Source organism: Oscarella lobularis, chromosome 14 (genome assembly GCF_947507565.1).
Source record: "Oscarella lobularis chromosome 14, ooOscLobu1.1, whole genome shotgun sequence".
In the NCBI taxonomy this organism is placed as follows: Eukaryota; Metazoa; Porifera; class Homoscleromorpha; order Homosclerophorida; family Oscarellidae; genus Oscarella; species Oscarella lobularis.
The window spans coordinates 1,323,479-1,341,179 of record NC_089188.1 but is presented as its reverse complement, the minus strand read 5'-3'; the positions used below and the strand labels follow the sequence as shown (position 1 = coordinate 1,341,179).

The following is a 17,701-nucleotide window of genomic DNA, read 5'->3' as shown; positions in this document are numbered from 1 at the left end:
ACGAGACCGCGATTTGCGGTCGTGCTTGTAGAGTCCGTACTGTACCCGACGACGAGTCTTCACAAACTCGTTTTTGAAAGAAAGCAAGGCGTGGGACCGCATGGCATGCCTGTAATTGCTTCTAAATACATATGTAGTTCCTTGGCACAACAAAAAAAAAGATGAGGCGGCACGATCTGATTAGTTACGAAGGCAGCGGAAGATTAGTAATGAGCTCCTTTACCATTGGAAACAGAACAGATCCTGAAAGACGTATACAGTAGAACCTTTTTTTCTCCAACTCGACTTCTCACCTTGCAAACGTTGCTGATTCGTCGCCGAGTAGCCGGCAATCAGCTCCTTGGCCATCGCAACGGTCGTCGCGCCGGGACTCGTCGTGCCGCTCACCTGGAGAAGCTTGTCGAGAACACTCACTTCGTTCGAAGCAAGCGTGCACAGAATCGGCAGAGTCGTCGGCGCCAGATCGTAATTCTTGACGCTCGCCAGCTGGATCTGTTGAAAGAAACATAGAGATGCAAGCCCGCTTCCCTCCGCAGAGGAGACGTACAAACAAAAGCAGTCTCGATTTGCACACGACCGCTGCCGCGCCCGTTTTGATTCCGGCGCTCGCTTGACCTTTGCAGTTGGGCGGAATCGTCAGGCAAAGTTTCACGTCCCAACGACTTCCAGACGGACGTTCCTAGAGGAGTAAAAAGCAAAATCGTAGACGGATAAATAAACATTTTTTCCCGTCTAACTCCACCGTTTCCATATCCATTATGCTAATGCAATCCCGAAGTATTCGAGCGGGAGCGGCGAGAAGACGAACAAAGGCGGTGAGCGCTTCGGTCGAATAGGGCGGACACGCGACCTGTAAAAAGTAACGTGTAAACACGGAAAAAATTCGCACGCGCGCTCGTACACCGTACCTTGCTGCGAAAAAAGGACTGGAGACATTTCATCGCCGCCTGATCGATGACGACGTCGCTCGTTTCGACGACGGCGACGTCGAATTTGAGAAAATCGACGCTCGACGACGTGTTGAGTTCGACGACGCATCGCAGCGATCCGACGCGAAAGGCGACGCTGTTTCCGTGCGTCGCGACGGCGTCGACTTGAACGCCGAGTCGATTGATGCGCTGCGTGAGATGATGAAGAAGAAAGACGGAGCCGAGATAATGCTCGAGCGGACAGACGCGCAGATCGTCGGAGAAGAAGAGCGCGCCGGCGACGAACGATTGAAAAGGATGCTTGAGCGGTCTCCGATCCGGTTGACCGAACGGCTCGGGACTGAGAAGCGAATAGAAGACGGTTTGGTGAATGAGGGCCGGACAGGCGGCCGCCCAGCCTTCGGTCTGCATCTGCTGCGAGAGATACGCTTGAAGCGACGACGGAAAGACGAGCGAGTCGGGCGCCGCCGCCGACACGGTCGTCGCTTGTTGACTCGGCGAGTGCGGCGACGCGGCGAAATGCGACGGCGGCGTGAAGATCGTCGGCTGCTGGGATAGGGGTCGAACGAGCGGCGGACTTTGGGGTTTGGGAAACGGCGGCAACGACGGAATAGACGTCAGAACCAAAACCTTGTCGTCGTCGTCGTTCGGATCGGTCTTGATCGACGGAAGACCGCCAAGGAGATCCTCCGGAGACTTTCCCGACGCTTCGCCGCCGGCTCCTCCACCGCCGCCGCCGCCAAACTCGTCGACTGGTGCGGCAGAAGACGAAGCAAAACCTGAAGATGAATAAATAAATAGGGGGTCTTCGTCGATTTCCTTTACCTTGGCTACTCAACGTTGTTTGCGGATGAGGCGGAGGTGGAAGATGCTGTTGCTGAGGAATCGACGCCGGCTCCATCTCCGTCGTCATTTGATAACTGGGATCGACGACGTCGTGACTCGTCTGCATGAAGTCCATGCCGCCGAATATCATGTCCTGGGGCGTGCTCGGCGTGCCGACGAGTCCCATAAACGGCTCCGGCGACGGCGACTTTAGCGACATGCCAAACATTCCAAGCGATTGCCCCGCGCCGCCGACGCCGCCGACGCCACCCGCGCCGTGTCCAGGATCGTGAAGTAGAAAATTCGGCGACGGCGCCGACAAGTTGACGTAGTCGATGAGCGCGTCGCTGCCGCCAACTCCGCCGCCGCCGCCGCCACCGCCATACATCGACGGCGATGGATTGACGCCGACGACGTCGCCGGGCGACGTCATCGTGAAAAGAGACGGCGAAAAGGCGCTCAAGCCTCCGACGCTCGTCGGCTGCGTCGCTCCAACGCTCTCGACAGAGAACGGATTGTCCGACGCCTTTTGGTCGTCGTCTAAAATGAAGAAGCCTAAGCGGTTTTCTTATATTGACTTTTGAATTGGTACCGAAGTCTCTTTCGGGAATTTCTTCGTTCCCTTCCGACGTTTCCTGCGCCGGATGTCGGTTCAGTTCCGTGTTATCAACGCCGTCGGCTGGAAGCCTTTCCACAGTTCCCTGCGCGATTGAAGTCGGCGGCTTTGCTTCGACCGCCATCTCCGTCATCTCATCGGCGCTGCCCCCCATCGAGGGCAAAGACGACGATGACGGCGGCGGCAGTGGCGGCGGCGGATTCAAATTGTCGACGTGACGAGGCGAAGACGGCGCCGTCGAAGCGGAACTCCGCGTCGCAGCGGGAAGCGTCGGAAAGAACGGTTTCGTCGTCGCCGACGGCGTGACGATTGGCGGCGCCGATTGTACGGGGCTTTGAAGGCCGCCGCCCGACGAAGACACGACGACGGATTCTTGAAGACGACATCGTTCGGAGAAACCGTGAAGAAAATGCTAAAAAAAGAAGAGTCCTTTTTATTGCCTTCTTGGTACGTTTTCTCCTTGCCTTAAAACAGGGAATTGTCGCCAAGCCTTTGAGGACTTGAGTCGCGTCGACTTGACTATAGGCGGCATCTTAACTCTAAGGCTTAGAACAGGGATTGATCTTTCCCACAGATGCTTTTACCTCGAATTAGAACAACGTCATCTGTCTGACAAAAGACTTCAATCGCGTATCTAAATAGATCATTGTGACGTTTGCTTTAATAGGTACGATGAATTAGTCGGCGTACAGGCCTCGAAAGACGACACGAAAACGAGACGGCGACGAAAAGAACACCGAGAATGGTTTGTACGGCATGTTGTTTCCCTGCAAAGATAAAAGAGATAGCATATCCAGTATTCGTCCTTATTCTCACTTCTTTGACGCCTATCATTGCTTTAGGGCAGTAGTTGAGGGACTCCAGCGCAGCAAACGGCACCAGCGTGTGATGAAGACCCTATATAAATCAGGCTCAGTGCCCAAAAATCTTTTCGATCGCTGTAATACCTTCATCAAAAGAGGTATACACTTGGTTTGATTGAAAACGGTCAGAAGGTGATCGGTGATCTGCGCGTGGGGATTCGGCTGCATGGCGCGCGAGCTGAAGGCCAATTGAAATCCAGCGGAGACTTTATTCCACGAGAGAGAAACCTAAACGAACGATTAACGAGGAGAAATCAGTTTCTAAGCAGCTAGTCACAGTGAATTGCTTCTCTGGCCCGTAGGAGAGAACGATTTTTCTGTAATCGTAGCTCAAAACGGTGACCATTTTAGAAAGTTTTGATTGCTTGTCTAACGAGAAAGCAGCTATATAAAAACGCCGGGAGCGACGTGTACGAGTAGCATTACCGTTCATGTACGCTGATAATTCCAATACTGGTCCGTACAGTCTCGCTATTCCTTTCCAGTCAGAGAGCAACTGGCTTGCCACAGATGGGTCAGACGTGTACGAGAAAAACAAACGCCGAAATGAGTCTTAATAAATTATTTTGTACAAAAAAGCGCTTGATGATTAATTAATTAATTAATTAATTAATACCTGTGTTTCCTTCTATTTCAAGAGGAAGGTTTCCTATCAAAATCTGACAAAAGAAACTCCTGCATTACTCCCGCCGCCGTCTCTTTGCCGCTGTACCTCAACAAGCCAGTGACCCGATTCCGATTGACTTTTGTCGACACGGAAACTACAATCCAACATTGAACGATTCAATTCGGACACGACTCTTTTGCCGAACGCGGAAACAGGCAAAGGTAGGCTATAAAGAACAGCGAGTACGTCTCTAAATCAAGCCCAGTCTCCCCTCCAGCCACTGACTCACCAGATCACCTTTAGCACGACCGTAAAGCTAGCCTCCAATTCAACACCGCAATGCCGAACTTCATTCCTGGACAACTATAGAGAACGTTCCTCGTCTCAACATAAAAAGCAACGCGAACTCCCGCGAATCTTACGTCTTCAGAGAGTTCCAAAAATGGAACGGATTCGCTGATATAGGCAACGAGACTCGGCAGCGTGGACGTCGCCGTCGTTTCTTGGGTCCATTTCCAGCGACGGAGATCAATAGGAAGCATCAGATCAGCGTGCAAAAACGAATTTTTGTTCCACGCGTCATCGGCGTCGTCTCTCACGAGCAGCCGATCGAAACTAAGCCGACACGGCTTAAGCTGAAGAAAGAAAGCGCGCTGCACGACATGAGAAGAAAACGACTCGTCCCTTGGCAACTGCACTTCGACGACCTGAAGAAAAACGGGACAACATTATTTTTCAAGCGCGTGTCTGGTGCGAGTACTATGCAGTGACTCCTGTCGTTCTTAAGCTGGAGAAAGAGCTTGAATGGGCTGAGAGTACTGAGCGAGTGCGTCTGGGCGTTGCTTATTGGAAGGCTAGAGCTTATGACGACAGGTAGATGACTGGCCAGCATCTCGTGATGCAACAGGGCGAGACGACATCTAGGAAAAAAAGGAGCTTGTCTGCTGTGTCGACTGCCAAGAGCCAGACGCACCTAAGCTCGTTTAGAAGTGGTAGAGCCAACAGAGCCGGATCTTTATCAGGCGAATTGAGAGATTCTTCCAAGTGGGTCAAATCAACTAGATTGTGACATCATTTTTTTTATCTTCTTGGCGTCGTGTGCTCACCTTTCGTCTTCGCGTTGCACGTCGTATATTGTCTGTCGTCCAGAAGCGGCTGAAATCGGCCAGAGTTCCAGTCGATCTTTATTTCGATTCCTTGCATTTCGTCCCACGGAGCGCGCCACGAGAGCGCCAGCGAACTCGGACGCTCTTCCGCGAATTGAACTGAAGATAAACGCCTCCAGATCGATCAACGCGTGCAAAACCGTTCTTCGACCTACCAATGATTCCGGGGCATCCTCTCTCCAGCCTTTCCTTGAGCGTGAGAACCCTATCCTTGGCACGCGAATACAGCACGGAATTCATCAAACTTTCCACCGACAGTCGACCACACTGCACACAGCAAATATATATTGTAAAGACGTGTATTTCTAGAAATAAATTTGTCGCTGACATTCGCGGCGACGTGATCCGGAGTGTTGAGCTCGTCTGATGCGTGTTTCATTGCTGGACTGTGCAGAACGTGCAGACCAGAACCCGCTGCACCGCTCAAATCCATCTTGATTGTTACGCGACACGCTGCCTCTCTGGAATTCAGGTAGGATTTTTGAACAAGTACAGTAGAGAGATAAACTTACCTCCAGTATTGCAATACGAGACTGTTCGCTGCATTGTATTCACTTACTATTATGTTATCAGCCCATTTCTCCTGTTTCAGTTGAAGCGCCTGTATAAAGTAATTAATTAATCAAATTGCACACCGCCCTACCCCCATTTCACGTCCTACTTGAGAGTAAAGGATTTCCAGTTGCAGCGAAAGACAAAAGAAATGAACGCATGAGTACAAATCGACTAGCGGCTCCGAATCGCTGAAAAGACGCGACTGAGCCAAACTGTGAATAAAATGAATCTAGAGAAAGAGAGACATTGTATCATCTACTTCTGCCCTGCAGAAATTCTTTACCTGGGAAGGATGTATCAAAGGCTTTCTCTCTGAGAAAAAAGGTCAGCAATGGGAGAAGGCAATCTCGGTGTCATTTACCTCCAATGTCTATTTCCTCGTCTTCAAGCAAGATCTTGATGTCCAAGAGCCTCCAAGGCATTGATTCGTCATCTCCAACGAGAGTCAAAGTGACCTGAGCACCGTATAAAATTCTCTAGCCGAACAATAATAGCGCAGACCGTAAATTCGTTTTCCACTGTGAACGTGACCCGCCCATCGCCTACAACAGAAGAGGTTTGAGTCAGATCTGGGGGTAAGCGGCAGTTCGAACCCAGTCTTATATTCTGCATTGGTTTGGGTATCGTCGTTGTGAGTAATCGCTGCTGAATCAAATGATCCAGACTCCCCAACGTGTCAAGCACTTCTTCGGGAGAGACATTGTCGGGTGGAACAATTCGATCCTAAAAAATGAGAAATAGGCCAAAGAACTACGATGAAGGAAACATCTTCTCACATCCAGTTTACAGCTAGTACGAAATCGCCGCTCTAATGACTTTTCTAAACGCGCTTAGTCCCTCGAAACCGACGGAAATCGATGCTGGAGCGACTAGCCACGAGAAATCTCGAAATGTCGAACAACAGCATCGATTTTCTACGAACTACACGTTCGAAGTTCACGAACGTAGTTCTATATAGTTAGGATCTTAGCATATTTCACTTGGCGCCGGCGCAGCGCGCCGGTGCCCAGTGAAATATATAAGATGGGTGTGGTGGGCGGGGGCGGCGGCGGGGAGGATGGCGGTTAGTTTTTTTCGCGATTTTCTCGGCCAAAACTAAAGATCCGTCGATCCCATAAATCAAAAAAGTTTTATAACTCAACAATCTACTAGACTAAACAGAGAAATGACCGAATTGCGTCGAAAGCACCAAAATAGCGCGATTTTCCGATCGCATCGCGGTTTTCTCGCCTAAAACAAACGATCCGTCGAATCGACGAGATCGAAACGCTTTAGAATTGCATTTTCACTTCAACTAGTGGAAGAAACGACTGAATCACGTGAAAAAAGACCAAAATATCGCAATTCTTGGTCTCCCACGAACAAAATGTCGTTCTTCTAACATCTAGTTTACAGCTAGTACGAAATCGCCGCTCTAATGACTTTTCTAAACGCGCTTAGTCCCTCGAAACCGACAGAAATCGATGCTGGAGCGACTAGCCACGAGAAATCTCGAAATGTCGAACAACAGCATCGATTTTCTAAGAACTACACGTTCGAAGTTCACGAACGTAGTTCTATATAGTTAGGATCTTAGCATATTTCACTTGGCGCCGGCGCAGCGCGCCGGTGCCCAGTGAAATATGCTAAGATGGGTGTGGTGGGCGGGGCGGCGGCGGGGAGGATGGCGGTTAGTTTTTTTCGCGATTTTCTCGGCCAAAACTAACGATTGGTCGATCCCATCAATCAAAAAAGTTCTATAACCCAACAATCTACTAGACTAGAAAGAGAAACGACCGAAACGAGTCGAAAGCACCAAAATAGCGAGATTTTCCGATCGCATTGCGGTTTTCTCGCCTAAAACGAACGATCTGTCGAATCGACGCGATCGAAACGCTTTAGAATTGCATTTTCACTTCAACTAGTGGAAGAAACGACTGAATCACGTGAAAAAGACCAAAATATCGCAATTCTTGGTCTCCCACGAACAAAATGTCGTTCTTCTAACATCTAGTTCACCGCTAGTACGAGATCGGCAGTCTAATGGCTTTTCTAGACACGCTTAGTCCCTCGAATTCTACGGAGATCGATGCTGGAGCGACTAGCTACGAGAAATCTCGAAATTTCGAACAACAGCATCGATTTTCTACGAACTACACGTTCGAAGTTCACGAACGTAGTTCTATATAGTTAGGATCTTAGCATATTTCACTTGGCGCCGGCGCAGCGCGCCGGTGCCCAGTGAAATATGCTAAGATGGGTGTGGTGGGCGGGGGCGGCGGCGGGGAGGATGGCGGTTATTTTTTTTCGCGATTTTCTCGCTCAAAACTAAAGATTGGTCGATCTCATGAATCAAAAAAGTTCTATAACCCAACAATCTACTAGACTAGAAAGAGAAACGGTCGAATCGAGTCGAAAGCACCAAAATAGCGCGATTTTCCGATCGCATCGCGGTTTTCTGCCCTAAAACGAACGATCCGTCGAATCGACGCGATCGAAACGCTTTAGAATTGCATTTTCACTTCAACTAGTGGAAGAAACGACTGAATCACGTGAAAAAAGACCAAAATATCGCCATTCTCGGTCTCCCACGCACAAAATGTCGTTCTTCTAACATCTAGTTCACCGCTAGTACGAGATCGCCGCTCTAATGGCTTTTGTAAACACGCTTAGCTCCTCGAAACCTACGGAGATCGATGCTGGAGCGACTAGCTTCGAGAAATATCGAAGTGTCGTACAAAAGCATTGATTCTCTGCGAGTTACGCGTTCGAAGTTCACGAACGTAGTTCTATATAGGTAGGATCTTAGCATATTTCTCTTGGCAGCGGCGCAGCGCTCCGGTGCCTCACTTACTTTTATGCAGGTAGGCAGACGAGAATACGTTCCCGTTGTGAGAACGTCTACAGCGGCAAGTACAGGAAAATTGGGCAGTCTGGAAAGAAATAAAAATCGGTTTATTGCTGATGAATTGTCTATAGTATTCCCTTTGGAAAAGGGGACCTAACTACTTACACGGCTGTTGGTAACGTCTCTCGAGCTAACGCCGACAATTTATCCGCCGTGTCCACGAAAATAACGGATTGCTCTTCCAATTTCCGGCATATCTCCTTTTTTTTCAGTTTCGCTCAAATGATTGCTCCCTCCAAGGTGTCCCTCCTTTACCTCGCATTTGTCGACTTTGTCGGCGGCCGCCGCCCATTTGACGACGGCAAGGAGGCTGATGAACTGGTGGCGAGTTCGCGTGGCAAATTTCGCGATTTCCACCTTTCTGAAACACGGACCGCATTCTATCAGTGCTATCGAATCAAGCGCAATAGAGCTCTACCTCTCGACGTCCGACTTTCGGGGCAACCTAGAAGCGAGAAGTAAGGTGTCGAAAACGCGAAGGGTGGAGAAGACCAAACCAAGCGCAAACGTACAATTCCGATAGTATAATAAGATCATGATAAGTTCGCTGCACGAGATGTTCGATTAGAACGGACAAACGAACGGAATTGTGATCGGCGGCCATTTTGCGAACGCCCGGAATAGTCAATAGATACATAAAACGTGTACAAAGAGAAGGTACAAAAATCTACAGTCTGTATACACTACACTGTACAGAGTTTATTTCTTTTTCACCGCACATCAAAATAGACGTGGTTTATTGAACGTGCCAGCGCAGATTTCAGCTGCCTACGAAAAAAAATCACGTCTCGCAGTTTTTGACCGCTTCCGCACACACACAGACCTATATGGAAGCATGTAGACCTTTTTCAGCGTATCAATTTCGCCTCGATCGCTTTCGCCATCCAATCGAAACGATGTACCTAGCGCTTTCAAATCAGCCACCGCCTTGCTGTATCGCCCGTTCCACAGATCGGACTGCATTTTCTTCGCGTAGTGTCGTCGCAATCTGTCGTCAAGCGGCGAGTCCTTGGGAGGCGGCTCGCAGAGCAACTGGGCACACGGATCGGGAAGTGGCAACGCCCCGTCGACTAGCAGTCGCAATTGGGGCTCGAAGATCGCCCATAGACGCTCCATCTCGCCGCGCGTCCACATAGGATCGTAACTCATGATCGCAGGCTTCGTAATGCGGTCTCGGTTCACGCGTACGCGCTGGTACTACAGTACTCATTCGGTCACGCGCCTGGCGTCCGGCCAAGCTCTCGTATCCAGCCTCGGCCGCAGGCGGAAACCATGACATTGCTGCTTATTATTAGGCAATTAGTAATGGAAAACAACTGTCTCGCTAGCTACTTCGACCACTCTACCCCCTACCAGTCAAGTGGGAATCAATCCTCTCCGACTCGACGTTCCGCTTGCACGCGACGATGTTCTCGAAGCGACCGAGCTGCTCCGCGAACTCGCCGACGATTTTCCACCTTGCCGCGCCGGCGGGGGCACTCCTGAAACACAAATGAGATTGTAGTACATAAAATAGTGTCTCTGCCTCAGTAGTATGAGACGTGACTGTCTACCACGCGTAGGATTTTGTCAGTACGTACCTCGCGTTGGCGTTACTGTCATTTCGAGCGTCCTGACGGACGCTGCGCTCGGAGATGACGCCACGCTGACTTGACTTCGCGTGCGTGCGGACGTCGGTCGACTTCCCGCGCGTCCTGACGCGGTGGGCGTCGGCGGCGGCGGTAGACCCGCCTGGAAACACAATTGTCCACTGTCACGTCATCGTAATGTTTTCATTTGTCTTTCCGCACCTGGGAGCAGAGTAGATTGATTGACGACGCGAGGTCGGGCACGTTGGCGGACACTTGGCCCAGCTGCTGCATCAGACTGGCGATGAGTTCTTTCTGCGTTCTCAAAGCAACGTCATCCTAGATGAGAATAAAAGTGCAAATGGGAACATAGCCGTCGTGTTTGCACCGACCTCCGGCTTGGGACCGCCGCTCGCCGATGGGGGTCTGCTTCTCAGGTCTCTCGTCACTTTCGCACTCAGCTTGCTGACTCGGTCTCGTTTTGACTCCTGCTCGTCTATCTCTTTCTTCAGCTGAGTGATCATTTGCTATACGATACAAAAAAATTGCACCTATGTAAACCAGTGTATCTGAAATCTCTATACCGACCTCTCGTTCTTCAACCAGGAGTTCTAGCTGTTTTTCGTCTTGATCTAGACTGGACAGAGTGCGGTTCATGGCCTAAATCACAGCTTAGTTCAAATCAAAGTTCATCAATAATCTTAACGAAAACCTGGAGATCTTCCTGGAGTTCCTTTATCTGTCGCCTTTTGTACCGATACTTATCTAATAAAGCACGGTGCTGTTCTTCCAATCTTTGCTTATCCTCGTACTCTGCACCTAAAGATCGTGCAATCAAGGCAGAGGCAAAAATCTCTACAGATTGCTCGCACTCGTCTGGTCAACTTTATTGAAGCTCTTTCGGTACGATTCATTCTTTCCGTTCATTAGCCTGAGAGTATTTTCCAACGCTCTGTATCACAAGAGGAGAAGCTCGACGCGCTGCATGAAAGCAAATGCAGACGCTCTAACCTAATTTCTTTCTCGGCCTGACGTATTCTTGCGTCTAATTCGTCCCCTTTCCTCTGCAGCTCTTCTCGCTCTTGTGCCGCCTTGCACGCCCCATAATTATGCACCTATTTATTTTTTTCCAAACTGTATCTATCACCTTAATGACGTAGTAGGCTTGTGAATGATCTTCGTCTCCCTCTGGTGGCGCCATGGAGACCACCAAAATTTCATATCTAAACTCAACGCTGCCAATAGAATTCTAGCACACGCGTTTTTTCATTAATTAACCTTTTTCGCAGTTTGTCGATTTTGGAAAAGCGTTCAAAGACTTCCACACTAAAGCCATCAGAATATGACCAAGTGAAAACAACGCTAACGTTCGTCTTGCTTCATTTTCTGCTTTTCAGATTCCTGCGCACGAATTTGAGCCTTCAGCATGTCTTTGTGCATATCAATTTCGTGCGTTCGCTCAGCCATAGCCTAGAGTATCGGCTCTAGTTGAGAAAATTGCGATAAGGCAGTAGAGTACGGTATGAAGTTGCAGCTTTCGCTTTTCCAAAGAGAGGACTTCGTCTGCTTTCGAATTCAACTCTTGTCTAAGTCTGCGAGCCTTATAGCTTCCCCCCGTGAGGCTACGGCAAGTGTCTACTCTACCTTTTGACTTCCAATTGCAATATGTTTTTGTCAACCATCAAATCCTGTCAAAGATGAAGCGTCATCGCTAATATAGTAGAAAAAATGGAATCTCACTTGTTTTTTCGCCATCACTTTTTTCATTTCTCGTCGAGAACTGTCGTTGTGAAGTTCGAGCTCCTCTGAAAAAAAAACAAAGGTGAAGGTGAAAAAAGAATAATTAGCCAGAGTTCCGCCCAACCAATTTTCCCCGTCAAATCCGATTTTTCTTTTCGGCTTTTCTCCAGATCTCTCGTAGCCCTCCTCAAATCGTCCTGGTACATATCATGTAGACTATAAAACGTCTGTTTGAGCTCGCTTACCCCTAGTCTCTTGAGTTGATTCTGCAGCAGAGTCTCCGTTGCCTGCTGCTGTTCATTTTGAACAGTCAAGTCCTAAATATTCTCATTCTCATCATCCCATAGATATGGAGAGTCTCAGCATCCCTACCTTAATTTTGGCATTCAACGCTTCTTTTTCCTCCGTGCTTCTCTCTCCTTGAAGACGCAAAATCTTTCTCTCCAATTGCTGCAGCTGAAAATCCTAAATTTCCCGTTCAAAAAAACGCGTCAAAGTCAAACGACGTCAACGTTTGACGAACCTGACTGTATATCAACTCCTGCTGTTTCAACGATTCCTGATCGACTTTATTCAGCTTGCTATTCAAATTTCGAATAGCCGCTTGATTTCCTTGCACTTCTCCCTGACTATTCGCCTCCTTCTGCTTCAATTCGAACAGATCCTGAGCCTTTTTGAACTCGACATCTCTCAGCCTTTGCAACGCGGTTTCCATCGACGCCAAGCGAGAGCGCTCGTGGTCAAGGAGCTCTTCCATGCGCTGGCTGTGCTCTTCGGCAGTCAGAGTCAAGTTGATTGTCTCTTTTAGAGTTTCTTGGGTTTTCAGTCTCTCTTCGTCGAGAAGTTCCATTCTGGTGGGAAACACGAGATTTTATAATATATAAGGTATCTTCCTATATGATACATGCCTTTTAGCTTTCTCGCTGAGTTCTTTCTTTAGATGCTGGGATTCCGCACGCTTACTCATTAAATCCGTGTTCGTTCGTTCAACTGAGTACTTGAGTGTCTCAAGCTAAGGAAAGCGGCAAAATGAGTAATGATGGCCAAGAGTGCCACTTAGATATTTTGCCTCGTCATGAAACTGCATTCGAGACGTCTCTGCATCCTGATAGTCTAGTCTCATTCTCGCCAACTAATTGACAACAATACTAATGTAGTGACATTTTATTTGGAACATGTTATATCTACTTGTCGTTCGGTCAATCCAATCCTCTTGTCCTGTTCTTGATTGTTAGCCATTTCACTTTCCAAGAAACTCTATACGATTAATCAAGAGCTAGAACCCTACTTTGTAAGTAAGATTTTGCATCTATTGTACCTCCTTGTCTCTCAGCCCGCTTTCCATCTGCTGAACTTCTACCTTCAAAGATGTCAGATCCTAGGAAACAAATATATCAGTGACAGTGCCTTCAGCTGGGGAAAGTACACTCACGTTGGCTGCATGATCAATTTCCGAGTCTCGTTTCTTCATTTGACCGATCGTCTCTTCCCACTGTTCGATCATGGACTCCCTATCGCGATGCGTCTGTCGAAACAACTCGGCCGTTCTATCCAACTCAATCTGCGCCGTCAACGTGTCCGTAGACGCTTTATCCAGTAGACTCCTCTTCTCCTTCATCTTGTCAGTCAGTCGTTCCAACTGCAAGCCCAATTCCTAAACACAAAACTCACAGAGGGGAAGCTCAGGTTTTCTCAATTCCATTACCTTTAGCTTGCTATCGTCAACGCTGGTATACTTCATCAGCACTCTCGCATCCTCGTCTCTTCTCTCCGCTTCTTCGATCCATTCGTCCAAGGTCTGGGCAATGAATGATATTTCTCTCTCTCTCTCTTTCTCAAAGGCTCGTGTGGCTTCTACCTGTTGGTCCCACTTCATTTGGCCCTTCAAACCCTCGATCTTCTGTCCGAGTCGAAATTTGCTATTCTCGTAACCGTTCAGCTGCTCCCTGAGTTCGCGAATGTCCGACTCGATTTTCCGCATCTCGATCCCAAGGCGACCGGTCTCTCTCTCAGCTAAAAACGACTCCAAACAAACAGCTAGGCGAACAGCTGGCGCCTACCGAGCAATTTGAAATGTTCTTCGGTACCGAGTTCCTTCTTTCGAGCGTCGAGAAGAGCCTGAGAAAGAGAACTGTGTCGCGCGTCGTTGAAAAAGTGAGATTTTCCTCTTTTACTTGGCTGTGCTGCTGCTCCTGTCGAATATTTTTCATGTGATCGGAAAGAGACTGAATTCTTTCATTGTGCTCTTCGATTTGAGCCTCTAGCGAAGCGATATCTTTCTGCTTTCGTTGGACCTGGACGAAGGGAGTCGAATTTCGCGTTCAAGAACGAACGTACGACAAACTTCGGCCTGTAGACGCTTGTTTTCTTCGTTCGCTACGGGCACGGTCGCTTCGTCGACGACAAAATCAGCCATCACGTACAAAGGGTATCCGTTACGTTGTAGCCTTGACAACAATCGACGTCCCGTATATCTTTTGTGCTAAACAAAAATCTCTAATAGAAACTCTACAAAAATCCCATGCCGTACACTCGCAAGATACACAAACCAAAAAAACGCAGCCTGAGGAAAACAGTACGAGTGTCTAGAAACCTGTCCCGCTTATATCTAATGAATTATTCTACTTTATAATTACTCTTCGGCGGTTATTGTAAAAAGAAGCTTTCTCTCTTCAAAACGATATTCTTTTGGCAAATTCGGAATAAGCTAAAAAAACCCGTATGTCGTCACTCTTGAAAACAAAATGAGACCTATTTGCACCTCATCTGGTGTTGTCAACTCCCGCATTGTGTCCAACATAGTCGGCACAAAGTCTCTCGGAATAAAGACCTAACGACGATAAGAGCACAAGACTCAAATGGAGAAAAAAAGCCACTTCTTTTCACTCTCACCTGCAGCCACGGTCCGTGAGCAGCGTAAGGATGCTCGGCGTCGGCTATAGCGCCGGCAATTCCCTCGCAAACGAACGTTATAGCCAAATCGTCGGCTGAACTCTTATACGTGAAATGACGACCGTGAAGCAATCGTCCCCTAAAAATGAATCAAAGGATATACTTCCACCCCTAGTGGACCTACTTCAAAGCCAACGGGAGCAAGGAACCCGCCTCGATAGTAAACTTTAAATGAACGAATTCCAGCGTTCTCGTTCGCATCAATTCGGCGGGAACGTTCAATCCCTGCTTCCATCCGTCGTCCAAGCCAACCATTGCCTCGTCTCCGCTGCCGACCCCGTTCGCCGGCACGGGAGTCGTCGCTTCGCCGTCGCCCAACTCTTTACGCTGCTGAGCGCCAGGCGAAAGCAATTCGGGAATGGCTGTCAAACCGGACGGCGTCCGACGGCACAGTTGGAAGAATTGGGGATCGACGAGTGGATTATTCACCGCCACCATGCCGTCGGCGTCTTCCCACGAGCAGATGCTGCTAACGCCGGTCAAATCAGAACCGTCGCGACTAATACCCTCATCAACAGCATCCTATATAAACAATGCGGGTTTTGTATGTCGTAATCGATTGATCAATGACCGTACCTGGAACGTGGGATCGAGTTCGAAAACCGATTCGCCTCGACGCATGTCCGTGACGAGCCACGGTCCTCCACAACTAGAATTGAAATATAAAATAATCAAAAATAATTGACAGTGGCTGTACATAGCGTTTTTCTTCAAAAGCTGTAGCATCCCTTTGCCGTTCCACTGCTGAGCCGCTTTGAGTTCTTCCTGACATATGCCTAGAATCTGAAAACAGGGGAATTGCTTTTAGGGGAGACGGGATATTTCTTCGTATATCCTTGCCTGCACAAAGTGAGTGATTCCGCAGTTGGAGGCGACTGGCGCCAATTGAGCATCCTCGACCATCAACATGTGCTGGATACGCGAATCGCCGTTGTCGAGAGGAACGTGCCACGACACGTGATCGCCAGGACACAACGTATTTCCTTTATGCGACAAATTGATCCCAATAATTAGATAAAATATTCAAATTGACGGCGACAGAAAACAGAGAGAGAGACGATCGTACGAACCTGTACTGAACACGTATCTCGCCAAGCCCTGCATCAATTCGGCGGGCCACGTCGGCGGCGACGACTCCCCGTCCTCTCGTCTCAATCGCAAAGTCAACTCGAAACCGAACCCACTCGGCCCATTGGGCCCCCCAAATCTTAGAAAAAAAACATCGATTTCAAAAAAAAATTCTTCAAAATATTTTTTTCTTTCTCACTCGTGAACGCGCCCGTCGCCGTGCAGATCGGACAATCCGAAGCTGACGTAGTGCCAATGGGACGGTACGCCCTGATCGGGGCTCCCCTCGTTCGAATACATACTGATGTAGTCGAGCGGATCGGGACCACCCAGCCTGCGCGTTCGCAAAACAACAGCGCTACTAATAGAGACTCGTTTCGTCCCGTCGCGGAGGGCTTCCTCGTCGACGAATCCGCGACGTTCTAACGGGGTTAGGAAGTGCGGGGGACCACCGGCGTCGTTTTTTTCTATTTCGAGTGCGTTGCGCGCGAGCGAGCGAGCGCGAGGGTGGGAGAACGCGACGCGCGGTTCGAGCGTACCAGAATTTGACGAGCGCTGTTACTTGGAGCGGGTTCGGTTGATCGGGGTAGACTTTTTTGCACGCTGAGTGGATCGCTTCGAGTCCGGCGGGCGTTGGCGGTGATAGACCGGCCATGCGTTGTCGTCGGCGGTTCGGCTGCGTGAACGGAGAAGGAGCGAGAGAAAACGAAGAATGGATCGTCGGGCTTTTGTTCGTCGCCCCCACACAGAGTTTGATCAGTTTGTGTTGCGATTCGGCGTGCGTTAGTGTCCAATCCGGGGACGGTTTACAACCGCGAAATCGGAGACATGAAAGAAACGGCTAAACGTTCATTCTAATTCAAAAGACGATACACGTGGAGTCGAAAACAGAGAGCCGCCATTATTCTAGCACCTAAAACCGGCTGAACCAGGCATGGCCGGGCATGGCAAGGATCACGTGTAAAATTGGCGCGAGTTTTCTGAGCCAACCAGCGACTCGTTGCCCCGGTGAATCCAAGACAATGCCGTCACCAACGGATATTGCATAACCATTGCATCAGCTTTCGTATAAAAGCCGCTGCACGCACGCACAACTTCAGTTCTGGCTAGGTGAGGAAAGTCTAACGGACGGAACTCTGGAGGTCGTCGGCGTTGGGAAAGCCTCAGTCATGTCAACATTAAATCGTGCTCAGTCGGTTGCCGTTCCTTGTTGAAACTGTAAGGTGCAGTGGATGAGCGTCGATCGCGCGAGTTCTTCTCGCGGCGCGCGGCACTGGGAAGTCGCTTATAAGGCCCGTTGGATTTCATATATTGAGAAAAACAGTATAAGAGAAGAACAGAGAGACAGGGAACAACAGCAAAGGACGAAAAACAACAACAACTAAAACATAAATACATACAAGGGAGGGGTTAATGGGTATTGGAATTGCAGCGTGTGCTAGCCACCGCCGCAAGACTAAGGGAGGCTGTCTGACTAGGCAAGATCTTCTTAACCTTGGATGGGTTGCGAAGCTTGGCGTTCCGCGTTATACCGAGTGGACGTCAAGCTCAGATCAGTCCACTTTCTCGCCAAAGAAACGTGTGGGGGGCCCAGTGTCTCGTGGCTGTTTCTCACTCGGTTTAGTGACCTATAGCCGAAGATGGCCTTGACTTCCCAGAACCAAATCAAAGCACGATGTTGACTATATGACTGTGTGTGGACTCACGTTCGGCGCCTTCCCTCAATCCGGTAGTCCCGCTTCCTCTCAAGCGAAGGACTATGGCCCCATGGGTCACGGTGCAACGAGGTCGGGGGGACGGTGTGGGAGAGCCGTTCTCGATCCTAGGCCGCACCGTCGCGATTGAGCCTAAAAATGCACTCTGTCCCGCGCTTCGCGCGGGCAAATCAGCTACTACCTATTAGTACTTCGTAGGCTTATCCGGGT

General features: G+C 49.2%; 3 protein-coding genes across 4 annotated transcripts; all 3 read right to left on the bottom strand.

Annotated features, from left to right (window-relative positions):
• Positions 1 to 91: 91 nt before the first annotated feature.
• LOC136195706 (mediator of RNA polymerase II transcription subunit 14-like) lies at positions 92 to 9,261 on the bottom strand. 2 transcript variants are annotated; one of them, XM_065985134.1, is made up of 34 exons: positions 8,961 to 9,261; positions 8,867 to 8,893; positions 8,704 to 8,809; positions 8,554 to 8,648; positions 8,395 to 8,473; positions 6,155 to 6,284; positions 6,063 to 6,103; positions 5,923 to 6,016; positions 5,845 to 5,873; positions 5,668 to 5,790; positions 5,519 to 5,607; positions 5,335 to 5,467; positions 5,162 to 5,273; positions 4,947 to 5,105; positions 4,814 to 4,898; positions 4,601 to 4,760; positions 4,263 to 4,547; positions 4,130 to 4,203; positions 3,946 to 4,066; positions 3,850 to 3,892; positions 3,660 to 3,785; positions 3,511 to 3,602; positions 3,318 to 3,461; positions 3,187 to 3,267; positions 3,061 to 3,137; positions 2,955 to 3,004; positions 2,835 to 2,902; positions 2,347 to 2,782; positions 1,755 to 2,294; positions 909 to 1,708; positions 743 to 850; positions 548 to 679; positions 294 to 492; positions 92 to 243 (listed from the first exon to the last, which is right to left on the bottom strand). In XM_065985134.1, the coding sequence occupies exons 1-34, from the start codon at positions 9,083 to 9,085 to the stop codon at positions 185 to 187; spliced, it is 5,022 nt and encodes a 1,673-aa protein (XP_065841206.1). In that variant the 5' UTR covers positions 9,086 to 9,261; the 3' UTR covers positions 92 to 184. The 2 variants fall into 2 exon arrangements, with proteins under 2 accessions (XP_065841206.1, XP_065841207.1); XM_065985135.1 differs by lacking the exons at positions 8,395 to 8,473; positions 8,554 to 8,648; positions 8,704 to 8,809; positions 8,867 to 8,893; positions 8,961 to 9,261 and adding an exon at positions 6,338 to 6,497.
• A 392-nt stretch (positions 9,262 to 9,653) lies between these two features.
• LOC136195709 (coiled-coil domain-containing protein 39-like) lies at positions 9,654 to 14,199 on the bottom strand. The gene is made up of 28 exons (XM_065985138.1): positions 14,101 to 14,199; positions 13,931 to 14,050; positions 13,817 to 13,874; positions 13,615 to 13,769; positions 13,462 to 13,554; positions 13,189 to 13,410; positions 13,075 to 13,134; positions 12,945 to 13,013; positions 12,826 to 12,888; positions 12,665 to 12,768; positions 12,280 to 12,607; positions 12,129 to 12,221; positions 12,002 to 12,073; positions 11,881 to 11,953; positions 11,757 to 11,821; positions 11,661 to 11,704; positions 11,536 to 11,608; positions 11,395 to 11,486; positions 11,295 to 11,342; positions 11,164 to 11,239; positions 11,028 to 11,107; positions 10,889 to 10,968; positions 10,729 to 10,835; positions 10,605 to 10,676; positions 10,409 to 10,543; positions 10,239 to 10,355; positions 10,029 to 10,179; positions 9,654 to 9,929 (listed from the first exon to the last, which is right to left on the bottom strand). The coding sequence occupies exons 1-28, from the start codon at positions 14,170 to 14,172 to the stop codon at positions 9,805 to 9,807; spliced, it is 2,847 nt and encodes a 948-aa protein (XP_065841210.1). The 5' UTR covers positions 14,173 to 14,199; the 3' UTR covers positions 9,654 to 9,804.
• A 15-nt stretch (positions 14,200 to 14,214) lies between these two features.
• Positions 14,215 to 16,542, bottom strand: LOC136195717 (suppressor of fused homolog). The gene is made up of 10 exons (XM_065985150.1): positions 16,316 to 16,542; positions 15,976 to 16,110; positions 15,779 to 15,915; positions 15,549 to 15,691; positions 15,406 to 15,491; positions 15,285 to 15,357; positions 14,833 to 15,230; positions 14,649 to 14,787; positions 14,518 to 14,586; positions 14,215 to 14,463 (listed from the first exon to the last, which is right to left on the bottom strand). The coding sequence occupies exons 1-10, from the start codon at positions 16,429 to 16,431 to the stop codon at positions 14,389 to 14,391; spliced, it is 1,371 nt and encodes a 456-aa protein (XP_065841222.1). The 5' UTR covers positions 16,432 to 16,542; the 3' UTR covers positions 14,215 to 14,388.
• Between the last annotated feature and the right edge of the window lie 1,159 nt (positions 16,543 to 17,701).

Coding starts and splice junctions, on each gene's coding strand:
- LOC136195706 (XM_065985134.1), bottom strand. CDS start 9,085: ATGTATCTATTGACTATTCCGGGCGTTCGCAAAATGGCCGCCGATCAC. Junction 8,649..8,703: donor ACAAAGTCGACAAATGCGAG/GTAAAGGAGGGA, acceptor CTGAAAAAAAAG/GAGATATGCCGGAAATTGGA. Junction 8,474..8,553: donor GAGACGTTACCAACAGCCGT/GTAAGTAGTTAG, acceptor ATTTCTTTCCAG/ACTGCCCAATTTTCCTGTAC.
- LOC136195709 (XM_065985138.1), bottom strand. CDS start 14,172: ATGGCTGATTTTGTCGTCGACGAAGCGACCGTGCCCGTAGCGAACGAA. Junction 11,822..11,880: donor GGATTTGACGGGGAAAATTG/GTTGGGCGGAAC, acceptor TTTTTTTTTCAG/AGGAGCTCGAACTTCACAAC. Junction 11,108..11,163: donor AAGCCTACTACGTCATTAAG/GTGATAGATACA, acceptor GGGGCGTGCAAG/GCGGCACAAGAGCGAGAAGA.
- LOC136195717 (XM_065985150.1), bottom strand. CDS start 16,431: ATGGCCGGTCTATCACCGCCAACGCCCGCCGGACTCGAAGCGATCCAC. Junction 16,111..16,315: donor ACAGCGCTCGTCAAATTCTG/GTACGCTCGAAC, acceptor GCGAACGCGCAG/GCTGGGTGGTCCCGATCCGC. Junction 14,587..14,648: donor CTCACGGACCGTGGCTGCAG/GTGAGAGTGAAA, acceptor TATCGTCGTTAG/GTCTTTATTCCGAGAGACTT.